Source organism: Esox lucius, chromosome 14 (assembly GCF_011004845.1).
Source record: "Esox lucius isolate fEsoLuc1 chromosome 14, fEsoLuc1.pri, whole genome shotgun sequence".
Lineage (NCBI taxonomy): Eukaryota > Metazoa > Chordata > Actinopteri > Esociformes > Esocidae > Esox > Esox lucius.
Window position 1 is genome coordinate 31044590 of NC_047582.1, and position 20559 is coordinate 31065148.

The 20559-nt window shown below is 43.5% G+C and overlaps 1 protein-coding gene and 1 long non-coding RNA gene across 2 annotated transcripts; one reads left to right on the forward strand and one right to left on the reverse strand.

Moving 5' to 3' along the window:
* The first annotated feature begins 9642 nt into the window (after window positions 1-9642).
* Window positions 9643-19781, forward strand: sh2d4a (SH2 domain containing 4A). The gene is made up of 9 exons (XM_010889586.3): window positions 9643-10106; window positions 10899-11213; window positions 11707-11866; window positions 13960-14134; window positions 15421-15553; window positions 16599-16794; window positions 17778-17908; window positions 18627-18844; window positions 19158-19781. The coding sequence occupies exons 2-9, from the start codon at window positions 11039-11041 to the stop codon at window positions 19248-19250; spliced, it is 1281 nt and encodes a 426-aa protein (XP_010887888.2). The 5' UTR covers window positions 9643-10106; window positions 10899-11038; the 3' UTR covers window positions 19251-19781.
* LOC117595530 lies at window positions 10226-10969 on the reverse strand. Its single transcript, XR_004576758.1, has 2 exons — window positions 10869-10969; window positions 10226-10714 (listed from the first exon to the last, which is right to left on the reverse strand). It is a non-coding gene; the product is annotated as an uncharacterized LOC117595530 (long non-coding RNA).
* Window positions 19782-20559: the final 778 nt, after the last annotated feature.

The following is a 20559-nucleotide window of genomic DNA, read 5'->3' on the forward strand; positions in this document are numbered from 1 at the left end:
ATCGAGGAATGTCCCCCATTCCCCTCCAGGTCTGTACAACTCCCAACAATGTTGACATCAAACACCGGGGCACACACGGTCCTGGGTCGTGTGTAATTGCCCTATGTTATCACGTCCATAATAATCTCACGTATCACTTATGATAGCATCGGCGATTGCATAAACACAGACAACAGAGAGGTCCGTTAGAACGTAGTCCCGGAAACAGTTATTGCCTTTGAGCAAATGCCCAGTGCTATGTGCAATTATGTGTTTTGTAAACAACCTGCTAATTAAAACCTTCAAGTTTTCTCAGTCTCTCTCTCTCTCTTGCTTTCTCTCTCTCTCAGACAGATGCAGTCTGAATCTTTGTTCATGTGGCATGGCTTGGAGGGGCAAATTATCTGAAGCATATTTGAAGCCAGCATGTAGCCTAACTTTGGGGCCTCTCTGAGAAACTGGGACACATGTGCTTCCTGTTAGGAAACTAGTATTTTGGCCATGTCTGTGGCTTGGCATTTTCTGTCTACCAATAGCATGGGACCACTTACGCCCAGTCGTCTTCTGTCTACCAATGGCATGGGACCACTTACGCCCAGTCGTCTTCTGTCTACCAATGGCATGGGACCACTTACACCCAATCATTTGCAGCTGATGCCAAGTCAAAGCAAGTGCAGTTACATGCTTTGATGTCATGGCATTTATGAATATGTTGTTTGTCAAAGTGCAACATGGGAGTGTCCCAGTATCATGGGAGAGGACACAGAGAGGCCAGTGTAGATATGGGAACACATTACCTTGTTTTAAGACGGGTTTGTTTCACAACGACTTCCATTGATTGGCAATTAGCTAAATCAAACAAAAGTTTTATGCTTTGAACTAGTGGTCTCGGATAATTTGAAACTCATAAGGGATTAGGATGTGGGCTAATCGGTAAATGTCTCCAGTGTACAGTGTAACAAACCCTGCTTTCTTTTGGTGGGTTTACATGCGTGCATGCATTACTTCTAGCTGACTTCATTGAGAAAGAACAAATACTTCATTGAATAAGGTTTACTTACTTTTGTGGAGTTGTGTGATGGTCCTATCTAGCTGTCTTAAGATGAATGTTGTAAATATAAGTCGCTTAGGATAAGTTTCTGGCAAATAACTACACACTGGAATATTGAATAATTTTGGAGTCAATGGAATGGATGAATTTCAAACAAATGGAAAATTAGGGTATGTTGAAAGAACAAACTGGTTGAAAGAATAACGTTATTATCAGGTATATTTAGGCCACATTGCTCAAATATTTGTACTGAACACAGATGCGTGTAGAACATTACAGCACATTTTACATTTCCCCTTTTAAAAACAACAGTTCAATAGCGTAAATGGAAAATATTTCTCAAAAAGAAAATGAACAAACGTGACTTTGTTCTATTATTAAATCATGTTATTACAAAAAATAAATACAGTACTCTTCCAGGTTCAACATTTGAAGTCCTTTATTATGAAACTAACCTTAACCGCAGAGTGTAGCAAATGGTGCTGTTCAGTGGTGTGAAAAGGTTCTCACTGGCACCACTGTAATGGGAGTACTGCAATCTTGTTATTAACATGTGATTTGTTAAAGGGTTATTGGCTGTGTATTCCAACCTCTCATGTTGCATTAGGGTCTGAAAAGGCTGACATATAGTGTGACATAAAGGATGGCATACAGGGTGACATTCAGTGTGAAAGAAAGGATGGCATACAGGGTGACATTCAGTGTGACATAAAGAATGACTTACAGGGTGACATTCAGTGTGACATAAACGATGGCATACAGTGTGACACAGTGTGATATAAAGGATGGCATACAGAGTGACATTCAGGGTGACATGCAGGGTGACATTCAGGGTGACATACAGGGTGACATTCAGAGTGACATACAGTTTGACATTCAGGGTGACCTTCAGGGTGACCTACAGGTTGACATTCAGGGTGACATTCAGGGTGACATACAGGTTGACATTCAGGGTGACATTCAGGGTGACATACAGGGTGACATTCAGGGTGAAATACAGTTTGACATACAGGGTGACATTCAGGGTGACATTCAGGGTGACATACAGGTTGACATTCAGGGTGACATTCAGGGTGACATTCAGGGTAACAAACAGGTTGATTTTCAGGGTGACATACAGGGTGACATACAGTTTGACATACAGGTTGACATTCAGGGTGACATACAGGGTGACATTCAGGGTGACATTCAGGGTGACATACAGGTTGACATTCAGAGTGGCATTCAGGGTGACATTCAGGGTGACATACAGGTTGACATTCAGGGTGACATTCAGGGTGACATACAGGGTGACATACATGGGTTCCTAAGCCACATAAAGGATATTATGTACAGGTAAATTTCTAGCATGGCATATAATGCTGTCCTAAAACATTGCTATGCAAAGGAAAATGGCAAATGAAGTACAAACTCTATCAATGTGTATATTTACCTTTTTAGCTGGATTCCCTATAATCAACACAGCCCTATTTACACGCTATAATATTCCAGAATGTGGTCTTAATTATGCATTGCTCTTTCAACTAAAACCAAAACCAACCCTCATCGTTCAGGAGGCAAAGCACAAATAAATAATTATTGAGTCTGGTTTCAAGTCCTTCTTCAATGGAAGACAAATGTACAGGCCCTTGAACTGCAGCCCACCATGGGCCCAGTTTAAACACAGCGCCCTACATATTCAACAGTGACATTTAGGATATACTGTAGAAGACCTTGACAGCAAAGATGCTCCATGTAGGACTAAGGGTCTACACAGTTTACACATTTACAGAATATTAGAATATTAGATTCCATTTGGTTCCAGTTTTTTCTAACAGACAAATGTTCTGGACATTTTCGAATAAGTATTTTTTGTTCGCAGGGGTCTTTAAAAGAGGTATAAGCGAGTATTATGGATTGTTTGCCGGGGAGGAATTTAACACTGAATTTCATAGACAGAGCTACAGTTGCAACGCCCTCCATGATATCAAAATTATAGTTCAAACCAACCTGCCGTAAAAGCAAAGTTTCCCAACTTTTGTATCACCTGATCAACCAACTTGATTTTGGCGGTAGTTGAGGCAAAAGATTAGATGAAGGACAAGATCACTTTTTTTTACATAACTATAATTCCCTTCAATCTTACTCGATAATAGATTATTTTGTGGTTATTTCCAGATACACAGGATGTTCATTCACCCAGTTTGGAACCCAAAACAACATTTCAGATGACCTACTCTGTTGGTGGTCGAGTGGTATCACAGTGGGGTGTAAATGTAAAAGTACTCACATAATTTGTTTTTCAGAATAGTCACCCCGACTTTTGTTTGCTCTGAAAGCATACAGAGCTCTATCCTAGTCCATTATACAGCGATCTGCCAGGTTGTGATTTCTTTACCACTACCCCACTGAGGGGGCAGTATTGCATAGCGGCCTACTTTTATTCTGAAGAGAGGTTCCTAACTCTACACGTCTCCTCCTCAGTCTCCTGCTTTTATCCTGAAGAGAGGTTCCCCTCCGACACCTCTCCTCCTCAGTCTCCTGTTTTTATTCTGAAGAGAGGTTCCTCTCTGACACTTCGCCTTAGTCTTTTATTCTGAAGAGAGGTTCCTCTCTGACACTCCTCCTCCTTAGTCTTTTATTCTGAAGAGATAACCTATTAATTAATCTGACACTTCATTGGCTCCTCTTGTGATTGTAAAATGTGATAGAGTACATACCAGTATGTTGTTCCATTACTCGTGTTTTTGTGTTCAAGGTCTCAGCGCATCATTTCCAGTGACATTACCTCTTTGATGTTCTCTGCTTTTCCAGTGACATTACCTCTTTGATGTTCTCTGCTTTTCCAGTGACATTACCTCTTTGATGTTCTCTGCTTTTCCAGTGACATTACCTCTTTGATGTTCTCTGCTTTTCCAGTGACATTACCTCTTTGATGTTCTCTGCTTTTCCAGTGCTGCCACAGTGAACAGTGTCCCTGCAATCACCCTGTCCAGGGCATGTCTCTAAGCAGCTGGAGTGATAGAGGGACGCCGACTGATGTGACTCCCACGCTAGTAGGTGGTATAGGTCAGACAGGCTGGACAGCTCTGGCCCAGCGTTGCCCAGCACGAGGGGTCATTTCCCTGGACTCACATCAAACTCTCTTGCCGGGCAGGGTCGGGTCCCGGCGTCCAGAGAGAACGGGAACCGGGTTGCTCCTCAGCTCTGACTACACGTGTCTGAACTGATCCTCCGACCAGAGACCGACACTGACAGAGAGAGGGAAAGAGGGAGACAGAGAGAGAAAGAGAGAAAGAGGGAGACAGAGAGAGACAAAGAGGGAGTCAAAGAGAGAGAAGACAGAGACAGAGAGAGAGAAAGAGGGAGACAGACAGAGGTGGGTGTTAACATTGCATTGGCCTCCTACAATGTTAACCCGGTCATTCATGTTAGTAGGATATACTGTAACTGTCATTCCTGGGCTCTTTTTGTCGTATAGTGTTTTATGTGGCTCCAGTTTGTATGAGACGGTGAAGTGGATTATATCTCCATGATGGGGGGGGGGGTAGGGTAACAGCCTAATTACTCACACCTGGGGGCAATTACCTTGGAAGCGGCATGAGGTATATTAACTTAGCTGCCCCCCCCCCCAGTTTATGTATAGGTCATAACACAACATACAAAATGGATGATGTAGTAAAATACTGGGTGATGTAGTAGACAAGTGGCTTATGTGGACCCATTCTGGCTTGAGTGCCATTTTCAAATCCAGACCTCTTGAAACTGTTTGCATATTGCATTAAGGGTTAATTTGAAAATTACATGAAGGAATAATTAGCACATTTCATATAACTTTAGGCATGGTAGATACACTCACCTAAAGGATTATTAGGAACACCATACTAATACTGTGTTTGACCCCCTTTCGCCTTCAGAACTGCCTGTGGCATTGATTCAACAAGGTGCTGAAAGCATTCTGTAGAGATGTTGGCCCATATTGATAGGATAGCATCTTGCAGTTGATGGAGATTTGTGGGATGCACATCCAGGGCATGAAGCTCCCGTTCCACCACATCCCAAAGACGCTCTATTGGGTTGAGATCTGGTGACTGTGGGGGCCATTTCAGTACAGTGAACTCATTGTCATGTTCAAGAAACCAGTTTGAAATGATTCCAGCTTTGTGACATGGTGCATTATCCTGCTGGAAGTAGCCATCAGAGGATGGGTACATGGTGGTCATAAAGGGATGGACATGGTCAGAAACAATGCTCAGGTAGGCCGTGGCATTTAAACGATGCCCAATTGGCACTAAGGGGCCTAAGGTGTGCCAAGAAAACATCCCCCACACCATTACACCACCACCACCAGCCTGCACAGTGGTAACAAGGCATGATGGATCCATGTTCTCATTCTGTTTAAGCCAAATTCTGACTCTACCATCTGAATGTCTCAACAGAAATCGAGACTCATCAGACCAGGCAACATTCTTCCAGTCTTCAAATGTCCAATTTTGGTGAGCTCGTGCAAATTGTAGCCTCTTTTTCCTATTTGTAGTGGAGATGAGTGGTACCCGGTGGGGTCTTCTGCTGTTGTAGCCCATCTGCCTCAAGGTTGTGCGTGTTGTGGCTTCACAAATGCTTTGCTGCATACTTCGGTTGTAACGAGTGGTTATTTCAGTCAAAGTTGCTCTTCTATCAGCTTGAATCAGTCGGCCCATTCTCCTCTGACCTCTAGCATCAACAAGGCATTTTCGCCCACAGGACTGCCACATACTGGATGTTTTTCCCTTTTCACACCATTCTTTGTAAACCCTAGAAATGGTTGTGCGTGAAAATCCCAGTAACTGAGCAGATTGTGAAATACTCAGACCGGCCCGTCTGGCATCAGCAACCATGCCACGCTCAAAATTGCTTAAATCACCTTTCTTTCCCATTCTGACATTCAGTTTGGAGTTCAGGAGATTGTCTTGACCAGGACCACACCCCTAAATGCATTGAAGCAACTGCCATGTGATTGGTTGATTAGATAATTGCATTAATGAGAAATTGAACAGGTGTTCCTAATAATCCTTCAGGTGAGTGTATTTACATTAATGTTTGATAGCTGGGGGGGTACTAAAGACTGCATCTAAAATGACAGACCTGGCACCAGCACTGGGCACCATGCCATTACTGGGTCAGTCTAAAACATGGCAGGTGTGGTGTGTCATTTTTTTTTATATGTAGTTTTCAATCAATCAATCAAATGTATTTATAAAGCCCTTTTTACATCGGCAGTTGTCACAAAGTGCTTTTACAAAACACCCGGCCTTAAACCCCAAGGAGCAAACAACAATAATGTTGAATATCAGTGGCTAGGAAAAACTCCCTAAGAAAGCAAAAATTTAGGAAGAAACCTGGAGAGGAACCAGGCTCAGAGGGGTGACCAGTCCTATTCTGGCTGTATTAAGAGTATAAGTTGTAATAATTAATAAATGCATGTGGGCTGAGTCCAGAGTCTAGTCCAGGTCGGTAGCATGACCAGATGGACAAGGACAGGGACAACACGGGGGGAGTTGCAGCTGAAATCGTCAGGTATAGGATTTTGTCTTTTAGGCCACTTTTGATTTGGGACAGGTTCTCAGATCATGTATTGAGGACCACTAACTGAAAAACCCACTCGTGATGCTTTTAGAAACACGTGCAACAACAGAAAACACAAAACTCTGTCCGCACCCAAACCCTATAATCAGCTCAGCAGAAACACAACTGCAGAGCATTGAGTCAACCGTGACACGTCGGTTTGAAATGGTGTGTGGCTACTCTCAACACCATTTAAAAAAACAATTATAATCCCCCCGTCGCATCGGAAATATTCAAAACCTGGCTAAAATGATGCATGGTGGAAAAAACATCTTAAGGTTTGTCCATTTCCGATTGCACACTTGGGCTGTACGCTTTGTATCTGTGCGACAAAGGACAACTACTACAGCTGCTATCCGACCTTGAGGCCTCGACTTAAAATGTATGCATGGCTGATGTAACAAGAGCACCCTCTTGTGGACAAACAAAACGACAAGGTTTGGTCTCACTGTTTTTGGGTGGAGTGCTCCGGCTCCATGCCTCGTACAAGGCCTGGTCTAACAACAGGAACCTGAAGTGACTCAGCAGCTTCATTTGAGGCCTGTTACAGTAATGGCCACCGACACGCAGAACAGGTTGTTCCACTCGGTACGGACAACAGTAACGTAATGCTTAAAACATGATGACTGTGTTGATGACAAAACTACAGCTGTTCCCGGGAAACGATAGACACGCAGCTCTTCAATGCCTGCAAACATCACACTACATAACGGAGCACTCCTTTCGTTTGCAGAGCTTGTAAACATGTTAATGTACAACATGTCTTGTGGTCGAAATGGGCCCAGATCTAGTGTGCATTTTAAGACATTGCCAAATTGTCCTCTCGTCATATTTTATAAACACAGTTCTGGTTTACTTGTTATGTGAACATGGTCACTAACCCTGTCATTTTGCTGTAGGCAACAGACTATCAGGAGTTTTCATAAAATCTGGCCTACTGTTTATTGGTGTCTGTAGTTTAGGCCCCTGCTGAAGGGGTAACCAAAAATGATGTGTTCGTAACTAAGTGGGAATTTAAATTGTGGGACAACAAGTTTATTGGCCCTCCTGCTGTTTTTAGGATCACCAACAAAATAATTAACCTTGATCACAGCATTTTCGGAAGATAAATGCAACAACAAACAGTATTTATAAATTGAATATTTCAACGCTGTAATTGTTTTACAAGCACAACTGTTTATGGTTGATGAGCATAAGGCATTAATCAATTAGAGTGTCTTGATTGGTTGAGAGCTAACTCAACAACAACAAAACTATGATATATACGTTTCGTACGTGTAATTTCAACTAGCAATGAAACAAACAATAAGTCAGATAATTGTGATAAACGTAGAACGTACGGATATAAGCCCCTCCCCCGTCCTGCTTTTGGAAAATCAGACCACATATCAATACTGTTGCTCCCTGCTTACAGGCAGAGGATAAAACAAGAGAAGCCAGTGATGAGGTCCATTCAATGATGGACGGATGAATCGGACGCCGATTTACGTGACTGTTTCCTGGGAAATGTAAATGAATACACAGAGTCTGTGACTGGTTTTATTAGCAAATGTATCGACGACGTTGTACCACGTACAACTACAAAATAATTTCCTCATCAAAAACCGTGGGTCAACAGTGGTATCCTTTCCATGCTAAAGGCACGGATGGCAGCATTCAACTCCGGCAGCATGGACAATTATAAGAAATCCTGGTATGATCTCAGGAAGGCAATAAAAACTACAAAAAGTTAATATAGAGTCAAAGTATAATATCTCTACCAGGGCTCCAATACCAGGAACATGTGGAGTGGTCTGACAATCATCACTGACTATAAAGGCAATACAGGCAGTGTGGGGGAAGTGGTGGCCACTCTCCCAGAGAAACTGAACTCTTTCTATGCTCGCTTTGAGAACATCATCCCTGGCATGGATACTCAAATGGACCAGGATGGCTGCCCTTTCTAAATGACCAGGTCAGACGTCTGTAAAGCCCTAAAAAAGGATTAACACCCACAAGGCTCCTGGACCAGATAACATCTCAGGCCGTTTCTCAAGGTCTGTGATGACCAACTGGCTGATGTCTTTACTGATATCTTCAACCTATCGCTACGTCAGTCAGTGGTCCTCACCTGCTTCAAAAAATCCATCATTGTTCCTGTGCCAAAGAAGCAAAAAGTCCTCTGCATGAATGACTACTGCCCTGTAGCACTCACACCCATCATCATGAAGTGCTTTAAGCGGCTAGTTAAAACACACATCACAGACTCCATGCCTGCAACACTTGATCCGCTACAGTTACAGTTAGCCTACAGACAAAACAGATGACGCCATCGCTCTGACCCTCCAATCTGCACTCTCTCATCTGGACAAGAGGAACACATATTAGAGAATGCTGTTCATTGACTACAGCTCAGCCTCCAACACTATTGGGCCCCACAAGCAGGCGGTTAAGCTCAGGGATGTGGGTCTCGACCCCACTATGTGCAGATGGATCCTGAACTTCCTGATGGGCAGACCCCAGGTGGTGCGGATGGGAACACCACCTCCTCCTCACTGACTCTCAGTACTGGCTCCCCCCAGGGCTGTGTGTTGAGCCCGTTCCTGTACTCTCTCTTCACCCACGACGGCCTGGCTACTCACGTCTCCTAACACCATCATTAAGTATGCAGACGACACCAACATCATAGGCCTGATATCTGCAAATGACGAGTCAGAGACAAAGTAAGGTCACTGACTTTGTGGTGTCAGAAAAACAACCTCCAGCTTCTTTCCACAGGCTGTAAGGCTGCTCAAATCAGGGACCCCTCTTCCCTTCAATCCATAGTCTTTGCACACCTGTCACTTTTACATTGCACTGCGGTTGTATAGTTGTATAGTTATTATTATTGATGTGTGTTTTTGTTCAGTGTTATGACTGATTGAATGTGTTATCTCAAATGTAGCATAAAGCATCCAACTGTTATTTACGACTTCACAGCTGGTAATTTCCCAACTCCCACTAGGTATGAATGCAGCACAAAGTATGCGTGGATTCTTTCAAATCATTCAAGCTAACATAGTTGTAGGTGTTATGTAATTTTAGTAACAATCAGGCGGTGGCTTTGATTGCTGAAAAAAAGCTAGAACTGGGACAATGTGCGTGGGAAGGACTATATTTACATTTGAATAAGGGAGTGCCTTCTCGATAAAGTCAGCACTTTTCCTACATCGAAGATATATCGCCTAAACGTTATGCTGTTGCGTTCTACCTAAACCTGTGATATTGCGGAACATTGAGCTACAAGGAAATCGAGACATACATTTCCAGTCGTGAGTCATTGCGGGTTAGTATGGCTCACACCGAACATTCCCATGGGAGTTTTTGTAAACAATTAGAGACGTCCGCGTACTGTGTTTTCCATGTTTAGTTCATAGGCTCGTAACATTGGTTGAAGAATAAAATATGTGGAACGCGTTTTAATTTAATAGTTCGGCATCCACTTGTCCACACAGAGACACGCATTTTGCAAAAGGTAAGTGGATTTATGTTTACGCTACTGCACGCAATTATAGTCATCAGTTTTGGAAGTCTCCCGAATTATCAGTTGATTTTTATGAACTGAGGTTTCTATTTCTTATTCTTACGACCAAACTGTTGCTGTAGTAGTAACATTTTGGTGATGCAGTAAAAAAAAAAAAAAATCGGTGATAATTCACTGATATAATCGCCGTCTTCGGCTGTGACAGCACTGTATAAAATGCATAACTACTTTCAGAAAATCAAGAGCCACCTGTCGAAATTCTATTTAATGTCTCTAGCCTGAATTATTTTACATTATTTACATTACATTATTATTATATTACACATTTTCCCCTGGCAAATTATATATAATGACATAGACATTGAAAACCTAAAACGACCACATTAGATTATGTTCAATTTTTAAACCAGAACATGGTGAGAACACTTCATTGACATGCATTATATCTCACAATAGGCTATTGTCTCTCTCCCAGATTATATTTTGTTGAGTAGTTGTCTGTTTGAGCTTGAGATAGTACAGGCATTTGAGAACTTCTGAGAGGACTTTCTTTACATTTTCTATCATCTGTACTTGAATTGCCGGTTACAACATTTGACCTGTGAAAAAAAAAGATTGTATCAGGCACTACTGGTAATATACATTGCAAGTATGTGGAGAAGGTAGCAGGTTCTCAGGTACAAAGTGTAGGTTAAAAGTAGGCTATACACATATTACGTTGTTTTATTCAATTTATTAGTCAATCACATTCACCCGCTTATTGAACATTTCTGTTTCTGTCAGTTGAAATTCTGTTCCGGAAACCAGTCAGTCATCACTGGAACACTAGCGGTTTTCCGGTTCAATTGAGAAGTTTTCCTTCAACTCCAAACATCCAAAACAGTTTACCCTGGACACGATTGGTGAGACGTTTCAGCTCCACGATGCTGCAGCAGATTTTGACAGACATGTTTATAGACCCTGAGCTTCTGGCTGAGCTTAACGAGGACCAAAAGCAGGTGTTGTTCATTAAGATGCGGGAGGAACAGGTCCGGCGCTGGAAGGAGAGAGAGGCTCGACTGGAGAAAGAGGGGGCCACTCAGAAGACGGCCAAGAAAGGTATCGCGTAGCGGTTTAACATTAGTTAGCTACGGCCCGACATGGTTTCTTACTCAGTGCTCTGCTTTGATCAAAGCCCTATGAGTGTTTGAGACCTTTCTATTGTTCTCTCTCATTGACGGTCTCCTGGGAATATTCGTTTTTGTTGTAGTTGTTGTTTTTATACCAGCCCCTGCTTGTGTAGCTCACTTGGCAGTGTGTTGGTGATGGCAAAACCATATTCATGAGTTTGAAAAAAAGGCAAAACCGAAGCCTTTTAGGCATCCCCAATGAAATGGTACATTCAGATGTAATGATGGAGAGTTTGAATCACTCCTGTTTATGTAATCTGTTACCGTGCAAAATGTAATGTTATGCTATGATGATGAATGAGTACTGTGTCTGTCTGTTTCTCACTTTTTTTTCTGTCTGTTTCTCGTTCTGTCTCTGTGCTGGAGTGTACCTTCTGTTTGTGTTTGTTTGTTCACGTGCCTGCCTGTGTTGTGTTCCCCAGACCCTGCGAAGAGTGTACAGTGGCTGACAGGGCTGGATAAGGACGTGTGGGTGTGGGTGATGGGAGACCACACTAATGACAAGTCCTACGAGCAGATCTGTGATGAAATCTTCGCCCAGAGGGCGGCCATGCAGGCCCAGAAAGAGGCGGAAGAGCTCAGGTGGGGACAAATAATCATTTTCTTTTATCTGTATTTGTGCTTCAAGCTCTCTCCTATGTGGTTATTCGACCAAAACACTGAAATGTGTTTGGAACTACAGTGGAAATGGTGTACTAGGTGTCCAGTTGAGAGGGGAAATGGGTGTACCAGAAGAGAGAAGCGTTAAGCGGCTCTCTGCCACCCTGAACCAGCTGAGTGACATAGACATTCGTGCCGCGTGAATTCAGGAAATGAAATGAACCGAATTTCCTCTTGAATATTTTAAGTAATGGAAAAATAAACCACATTCCAACATGAACACGTTAGCTGGCTGTGCCTTGTTCATGCTACATGGGATGTGCCGCATGCCAATCAGACCAGGTAATGTGTAGTGCTTGTCTGTGGTCTATTTCTGGCTTGTCACCACATCCAATACAAAAGAACCTGTAAGGTGGGTTCTGAACTGATGATTGTATCTCACATGCCTATAGTGAGTCTACGCCTAATCTAGACATCAGCCATGGTTAAAGATTTGTTCGCCTCACCTTGTGTTATTATCTCAGGCACTCCCTGGGCTACCTGATTGTGATAGGCTTGCCTGTGGCCTGTTTCCCATTACTACCGTAGTAGCTGATGCACTGGTTTGGTTGAGCTGAAGGACCGGCTTGTCCCAAATTCAGCCGCTATGAAGACATCAAAGCTTTCTAGCGTGAGCCAAAAACAACGTTGTCTCCAACGCTGCTCAGTAAATTACGTGGTAATTTGGTGACTAGGTGGAGGCTGCAGTCACTGAAAATTGGTGGATGAACTCGTTGTTATTAAATATGACCTCCTTGTAATTAAATATGACCTCGTAATTTAAGGCTGAACTGAAATGAACGGAGCTGTGTGTCTTAAAGTTTTTTGGAATCCCAACATTTACAATGCGCCCATTTCTGAGTTCTTCATCCACCATGTGGTGTTGTTGAAGTTTTGTCTTTCCCCTCATTGTGACATTTCAAATTCCTCCATTCAGATGGAACTGTAGACAACATTTTTAACATCCCACACAAGCATGACTATTGCATTTCAGTTAAGAACAGTCTGTTATGAGGACAATGATGTGTCACTGACCAGGTTCTCTATTTCAAAATATGAATCTAAACTAACTCCTTTTGAATTATCCAACATCCACATTCCACATTTTAAAGAATGTCTTAGTTATGACTTGGCCCTAGTGGATAGTGTCTGACTGTTGACTGAGAACGGTGAATAACCTCTGCATGTCCTGCATGCCTGGTGCTGTTCTGTTGACATTCTCATCTGGACTGGGCCTCAACATTCCAGTCTTGTGGATTCCACTCTCTGTGTACTCATAGGAGGAGCAGTATGCCTGTATGGATAGAAAGACATTGAAGGTCTCAATCTGTCCTATCAACTTTTGGGGGTAGGGGATTGGAACAGCCACAAGGACATTGGGGCCAGGACAGAAAGGTTGCTAGATCCAATCCCAAACTGCCGAAATGACAGAAAAAGGAAAGCAGTCTTCTGAAAATGATGCCCGGCAGATGGTCTCTCACAATCACATGCAACAGGACATCATCACATCCATCACCGAGAACGAAAAAAAGCAGATGGACCACTTGAGCAGGCTGAAAAGGCTCCATCTTCCACTCAGTCCCGATGTGCTTTTGGGTTGAATCCATCCTGGTTTGGGTCTGGATCTGCCCTCTACAGGGGTCAACTGTAGCTCGTTGTACGGTGTGCAGAATGGGTTATAAGCCGCCACTGGCCTCCCATCGAGGGCAATGAAGTGCGCTGGCGAGATCGTCACTGACCACTTCCATGCCAGTTACCCGCTGTTTCAACATGTGTACTCTGGCAGTACAGGTCAAGCAGGACCAGAACCCCCCCCCCCCCCCCATTGTCCGCTCTGTATATTAAGAATTCTGTTCCTGTATGGTGTTTACCATTACACCAAGGAAAACTGTGTGCTGACATACTTAGCCAGCGAATCGATGTGGTTCTGATTCAGACAGGGTACAAGGTATGTGTTATCACTGTCTATACTGCATGTGTGTGTGTGTGTGTGTGTGTGTGTGTGTGTGTGTGTGTGTGTGTGTGTGTGTGTTTAGGGCGAAGAAAGAGGTGGAGCTGGTCAAAAGGTTCTCCTGTGTGTTGATGGACCCCGAGCTGCAGTTGCGAGAAGAGGAGGAGCGTCAGGAAAGGGAGCGACAGGAGGTGGTAAAACAGGAGCAGGCTCGTCAGGCTGCAGCAGAGGAGCAGAGCCGGCTGGAGGAGGAGCTTAAGGTATCCAATCATCATTTAGAAAAGGACATGCATTGTCACGGCCTGACTCTCTGACAGGTGCATGGTAACAAAGTCTGATTGGTGGAGTGAGTATAGGACAATGTATAAAATAAGGTCTTTGCAGTCATGAAATAAGTAACTGTAGGACACCAACTGTTTGATTTTTAAGTCTCCCTATCAGCCCACTGATTCAAATAATGTGTAATCGTTTACTGAGGCAATATTAATCCAAGTGCTTAAGCTATGTAAACAGGGAAGTCAGTGAAACAATGACATTTCCATTGCGGTGGATGTTTTAAGCATTAAGGAACTTCTTATCCCAACGTGAGTCTAACAGCCCCATCCTAGTGTCCCCCCACATGCCCGCGTCCCCAACATGCCCGCGTCCCCAACATGCCCGCGTCCCCCAACATGCCCGCGTCCCCCAACATGCCCGCGTCCCCCAACATGCCCGCGTCCCCCAACAGGCCCGCGTCCCCCAACAGGCCCGCGTCCCCCAACAGGCCCGTGTCCCCCAACAGGCCCGTGTCCCCCAACAGGCCCGTGTCCCCCAACATGCCCGTGTCCCCCAACATGCCCGCGTCCCCAAAGGCAGTGGCTTAGACACCAGGATCAGTGTGCTGTATTGGCATGACGATCCAAACAATATTGCCGAAGCACGATTTTATAATATTAACAATGGAAAATGATCACACAAAAAAACTATATAAAGTAGGAAGTAACAGGCTTGAATGTTCAAAAACGAGAACCCTCGTCTTGTGGCAGGCTGTTCTTTGTTCTCTCTTAATGGTACTCTGCTTTTTAGTATCGTAGAGCGTTTGGAAAAGGTGTGACTGTCATGTTTTGTATTGACATGCACCTGTGTACCTGGTACTTTCATAGTAACCAGCGTTGCAGGGTTTCCCCTGCCGGGAGCCGTGTTTCCTGTGTCGGCCCTTCTCAATGTCAAGGCTGTTTTCACTCATCCTGTGCCAGTTTCTCAGTGTTTTTCTAGGGTTTAGATGAGTAACCATGGTCAAATAGTTTTCCATGGTGGTCAATTTTGTGCTGTATAACACTGCTTGTTTGTTTCCCAAAAAATAGTTTAACATTTTGACTTTGTGATCTGGTTTATTATGATTTGTCGGTTGTTCTGGGCCGGCGGCTCTAGCATTTTTGAAGAACGGGTTTTTGAACTCGGTCCCACGATCAGCTTTCTGAAGGGACTGTTGTCTTTGTTTGGCGCTTGGCTTTGCACGTTTTTGTAAGGATTTGACGTTTTTCTCTCTTCCCCCTGTTTTGCTCAGAAAAAGGAGGAGGAGGAGAGAAGGAAGGCTGAAGATGAGGTGCGGAGGCTGGAGCAGAAGAGAAAGCAGGAGATCTACATGGACTTGAAGGAGATCAAGGAGGAGAGAGATGACCAACACTGGCAAGATTCATGTAAATACAGTCACTGAAGCCTACTTATGCTCGATGATGACAAGAAAATCATGAAACATGTCGTCTTTTTTGCAGTCAAGCATCTCATTTCTGAAGATTTATTAAAAACAAGTGACTCATCGGTGTAGCACCCCTGCAAAAAAAATTATCTGAAACTTGACAGTTCCTTAAACCTGACAGATGTGGCTTGGTTGGAGCAAGTACCAAATGGTAGTCTTATAATTCTGTAAGAGATTACCTCACTGGCAAAGGGTTTGATTAATGGAAAAAGGGTTTTGATTTTAGGGAAACATTTGGGAAACCCACTAAGGTATATTTTATTTTACATTTGAATCTAGTGTTTACATTTAAATGTATTTTAGTACTATTAAATTGGACTCCTACTACAGCAAATGAAACGATTCTGCCATTTCCTCTATGGCATGGTCCCAGAATAGTTAATATATTGTTCAAAAGAAAATAAGTTAATTTTTAACCCTAGTGTTTGACCAAGTTTATGAAATGACCTTCAGCTGCACTGACTAACAGCACTCAGGCTGCTTTAATGTGTCTGGCCAGGTGTGTTGTCACTCAGTCTGGGGCTCTGTACAAAATGCACAAAAGTGGTCTATGAGCTAGTGCAGGTATAATGGGTGTTCTGTGGCCATGCCAAAATGTGTGCTATGGTACTCCGTAATAAATGGACAAGTTAGATTGAGAATCTGTGGCCTCTTTAGGGAATTAAACTTGCGTGTTGGCACGAGAGTTAATCGTTTCTCAGGTGACCGTTCATAGACTTTGTGCCACTTGCCGGTTGTTTACATTCAACATGGCCACCGCAAAAATGGCGGCTGTGTATGACATCACCGTGGAAACAGGACTTTAGGAGCACGACCTTGAAAGGCATTTGCATGAGTCACACTTGGTGGGGGGGGGGGGGGGGGGGGGGGGGGGGGACAACGACACACACGACACATTTCCATTTCACGCCAAGGTTTGTGTGAGTGTGAAAGCACAGCCTGGTTTCTTCTGTATTAAATACATTTCTTTGGCATTTCTCTCGCAGTGCGGAAGTCCAAAGCAGCTGACCTACGGCGACGGTCCATTGCTAAGCAGACCAGAGAGGACCACCGACGCCGTTCCGTCAAGGCTCTGGAGCAGGGTCGCGTCGCTGCTGTGGCCAGGGTCTTCGGCGGGGATGACAAGCCGGTCCCACTACCCAAACCCAGGAGCCTTACTGTGACCAGCGACACCCTGAAACGGTGAGTCCGCCCCTTCCTTCAGACGGCCCTGTTCAACGGGTGTTGCCCCACCTGTCTTTTCCACAGTCGACAGTCAAGTCCATTTGATTGGACGAGGAGTTGAGCCCGACTCTGCTGTTCAGGAGGTTGAGGGACTAACATTCGAAAACAGAGGTGTCAAACTGGTTCCACGGAGGGGCCGAGTGTCTGCAGGTTTTTGGGTTTTTCCCCATAAATTGGTTCCCAGTACAGACCTAAACAACCAGGTGAGGGTAGAAACTAACCAGTAAGTGACCTAATTAATCAATCAAGTACAAGGAGAGAGCAAAAACCTGCAGACTCACGGCCCTCCGTGGAACCGGTTTGACACCCCTGTCCTAGAACAACTAACATTCTAGAACAACTAACATTCTAGAAATACCCCTGGAGGTGCATTGAGTCATTAACCAAGACAGTCCTACAACCTTCCCACTAGTTTAAAAAGAAGCAGAGTGGCTTGGCAAGATTTGCTTCAGAGGACATGTCTTAATAATGATCTCCCCAGCCTGCTGGTAGTTGTTGCAATGAGGCGAGGCCATAAGTGCAAATTCAACATCAAGGGAAAGGAGAAAATGCCGGGTGCATTTCAGAAAATAACTTATTAACAACTGATTTTCTCAAGGTTTAACTTCATGGAGGGAAAGTGTGAGAATCTATAAAGATTTTAATCTGGTGGCTCTAATGATCTACGCTTAGGATATTTTTTAAATACAGTAAAAGGGAATCCACTGTCTAATCACTTTGGTGAACCAAAACCTTTCACCAGCCTGATGCAGAGGTGGGTGTTTGAGAGGGTACCTCACCTGGCCCCTGCTTGTATGGGTTCTCATTTACTAAAAGCTGGTATCTAGGAATTCCCCATTCAGACAAAGCCATACAGGAAAACGCTCAAGCTTCTCCGAGCGCTCCTCGTGGTCTGTCTGACTGCGTGGCTCACTTGTTATCTCTGTATTGCTGCCTGACAGGAAGCAAGGGGTGCGACGTACAATGTCCACCTCCGGCAGAGAGCACATCATTCGATGGTTCCAGGAGGAACAGCTGCCTGTCAGGGCGGGTTTTGAAAAGGACCAGAGTCGCATAGCCCCTTGGTTCCATGGTAAGTGTTGGTCAATGGGCCGGTAATAGAGGCTGCTGAATTGGGTGCAGCTGGTTAGGAATATGTGTGATGAATATCGAAAATGAATTCCACAGTAGCACATGCTTGATCCAATTGCTGAACGATGTGTAACCAATCGTTAGACGCCTTAGCATACTCTGCTACGGTAAATATGTTTAGCTGTATATGTTGTTTTAAACATCATTCTGCATTGGTTGTCCTAAAGTATGATCAGGGTTGGGGTGAATTCACTGGGACAAAAACTTCAGGGATTTACCTAAATGTGTCCAACAGAAAAAAATTCTAATTGTGAAATGTTTCCAAAGCAAAACATTTGATAAAATATGCAACTAATAAATACATCTCAGACATGTCTCATGTTGAACAGAAGCAACAGTCCTTTCCAGAAACAACTAGTGTATTGGGTCATTTAAAATTTTTACAACAGAAACCATTTACTCAGTTTTAATTATTTTTAATGAATACACCTAGTCTATATTTGAGCTATTTACATTACTTTAACTTATCAAATCCTGTCCGATATTCACACTTACCTCAGCGCTGCTGGTTGTTTCTTGAATGCCTGAGTGGAATCTCATACCCAGATGTGGTCTCAAGCCACAACCATCCTAAAGCCATCATTTAACTTTCAAGATAGGATTTGATTCTCACTAAAACAGAATAAAATAAAAATGTACTTGTTTCTTATCCCACCAAGGCATCATCTCACGCCAGGAAGCCGAGGACCTACTCCGTGAAGAGGCACCGGGGCACTTCTTAATGCGTGTCAGCGAGAGAATTCTGGGATACGTCCTGTCGTATCGATCCGAAGACTCGTTCAGACACTTCCTTGTCGACGCTACGGGGGGCTGCTACATGCTGCTGGGACATCAGATCAGATTCGGCTCGCTGGCAGAGCTGGTGGAGTACCATGAGGTTGTGGCACACGCGGGGCTCTTATTCTGGGGTGGTTTGGTGGTAGTTTGTGGCCCGGTTGGTGGAGCACGGTGCCTGCCACACACCGGGGTTGTAGTCGTCACTGCACGTTGCTCTGGATAACTGTCTGCTGAAGGTTTAGGATGGATCCATGTTCTTTGATTTGTTTAAATCGCTTAGGGCAGGAACACGCTAAATTACTCAAATGTGAATAATACAGAATTGAATTGGTCCCACTGGACCCAGTCAGGTAGTCTTGTTTCTACATGAAGTGGAGCAAAAATAACATGCATTTTCATTCTTCTCTCACTAGGGGGAGCCAATCACCATGTCAGGAGGGGAGCTGCTTCTCCAGCCATGTGGCCAGAGACCTGGTTCTGTGGACTATGCAGAACTCTTCACCTGAAACCCAGCCAGGGCGGTCCCCAATGGTCCTAAACAGCCTCCTCCAAATCATCTGAAGGCCAGCCAGGGCGGTCCCCAATAGTCCTAAACGGCCTCCTCTTCTACTCTTCATCATGACAACTGGTCAGAAAGGACTCAAAAGGAGAATGATTGAGACAGTAATTTCACCTGTCGGTAGCTTTCCAATAGCCAATGTTTAGTGGTCAGGGTGGGAGAGAGACAGCGAATGAAGCTGATTCAGAGTATTGAGACGATGACAGGGGACTGATCTCTGTGGAACAACATGTTGAGATAGGAGACTCCCCATGGGTTCAGTACAATTATAAAACCATTGACTACTGCCAGTGGTGTGATTTCACTTTATAGGTTGAGAAACTGGGCCACAGGATTAATATTTAAATAAAGACACTGCATAAAGATTGCTATGGGTGTGAATGAATCTTAGGCTTAGAGAATCAGGGGACTGATTTTCAGACAATCACTTTATTCTCACTATATTTCTATCATGTAGAATAAAAAATGACTAGTAGTTGAAGTTGTACATACATGTTGACACTGATCCCACAACACTGTAAACTTAAGCAATACCTTTCACTGTGTTTTGACATAGTGATGGCTACTCGGCTTCATTACCATTATGCTTGCAGCTCTAACCGATTTTCTTTTTCAGAATAAAAGCCATAATTGAAATCTATAAGGTAATATATTTAGTCTGTACATTTTAATGTCCGTTCCAATGTTGTTCTTGTCTGATCTTTTTTTAGACTAGATTAACTATATTGCCTTGTAAATTTCAATGATGGCTTTATGGTAATGAAGCCTTGTTTGGCCATAACTTTTTGGACAGGTTTTATTCCCATTAACTATAGGAATAGGCTTTTAATATAATTTTAGGTAATGTACAAATAGACATTACCTGAGAACAATATTGTAATGGCTCAATGTACAGCAGCAACACTTGCTTGTTTTGGGCCAAGTCCTACATTCTGCACTGTATTGAGACCGTGTAGTTAATTTCCATTGACTTAAGTAACAATACTACAAAGTACAATCAAGGAGTTGGCCAACTTCAGCTGGAGATGGTTAAAATATGTATTGTTTCATTGAATCAACCAAAGACAGGTTAAACTTTCTAAACTAACTGGAAAAAAGTTATTCCTGATCATTCATCAAAGCTGTCTGGCCAATTCATAATAAGCCCATAAGAGTCTGGCAAAAGTTTAATTTTGCTTTAGCAGCTTCCTGTGAGACAATTTTGCATGTAACATTTCCTGCAGAGCAACAGAATATTTACAGTGCTCTAAAACAGA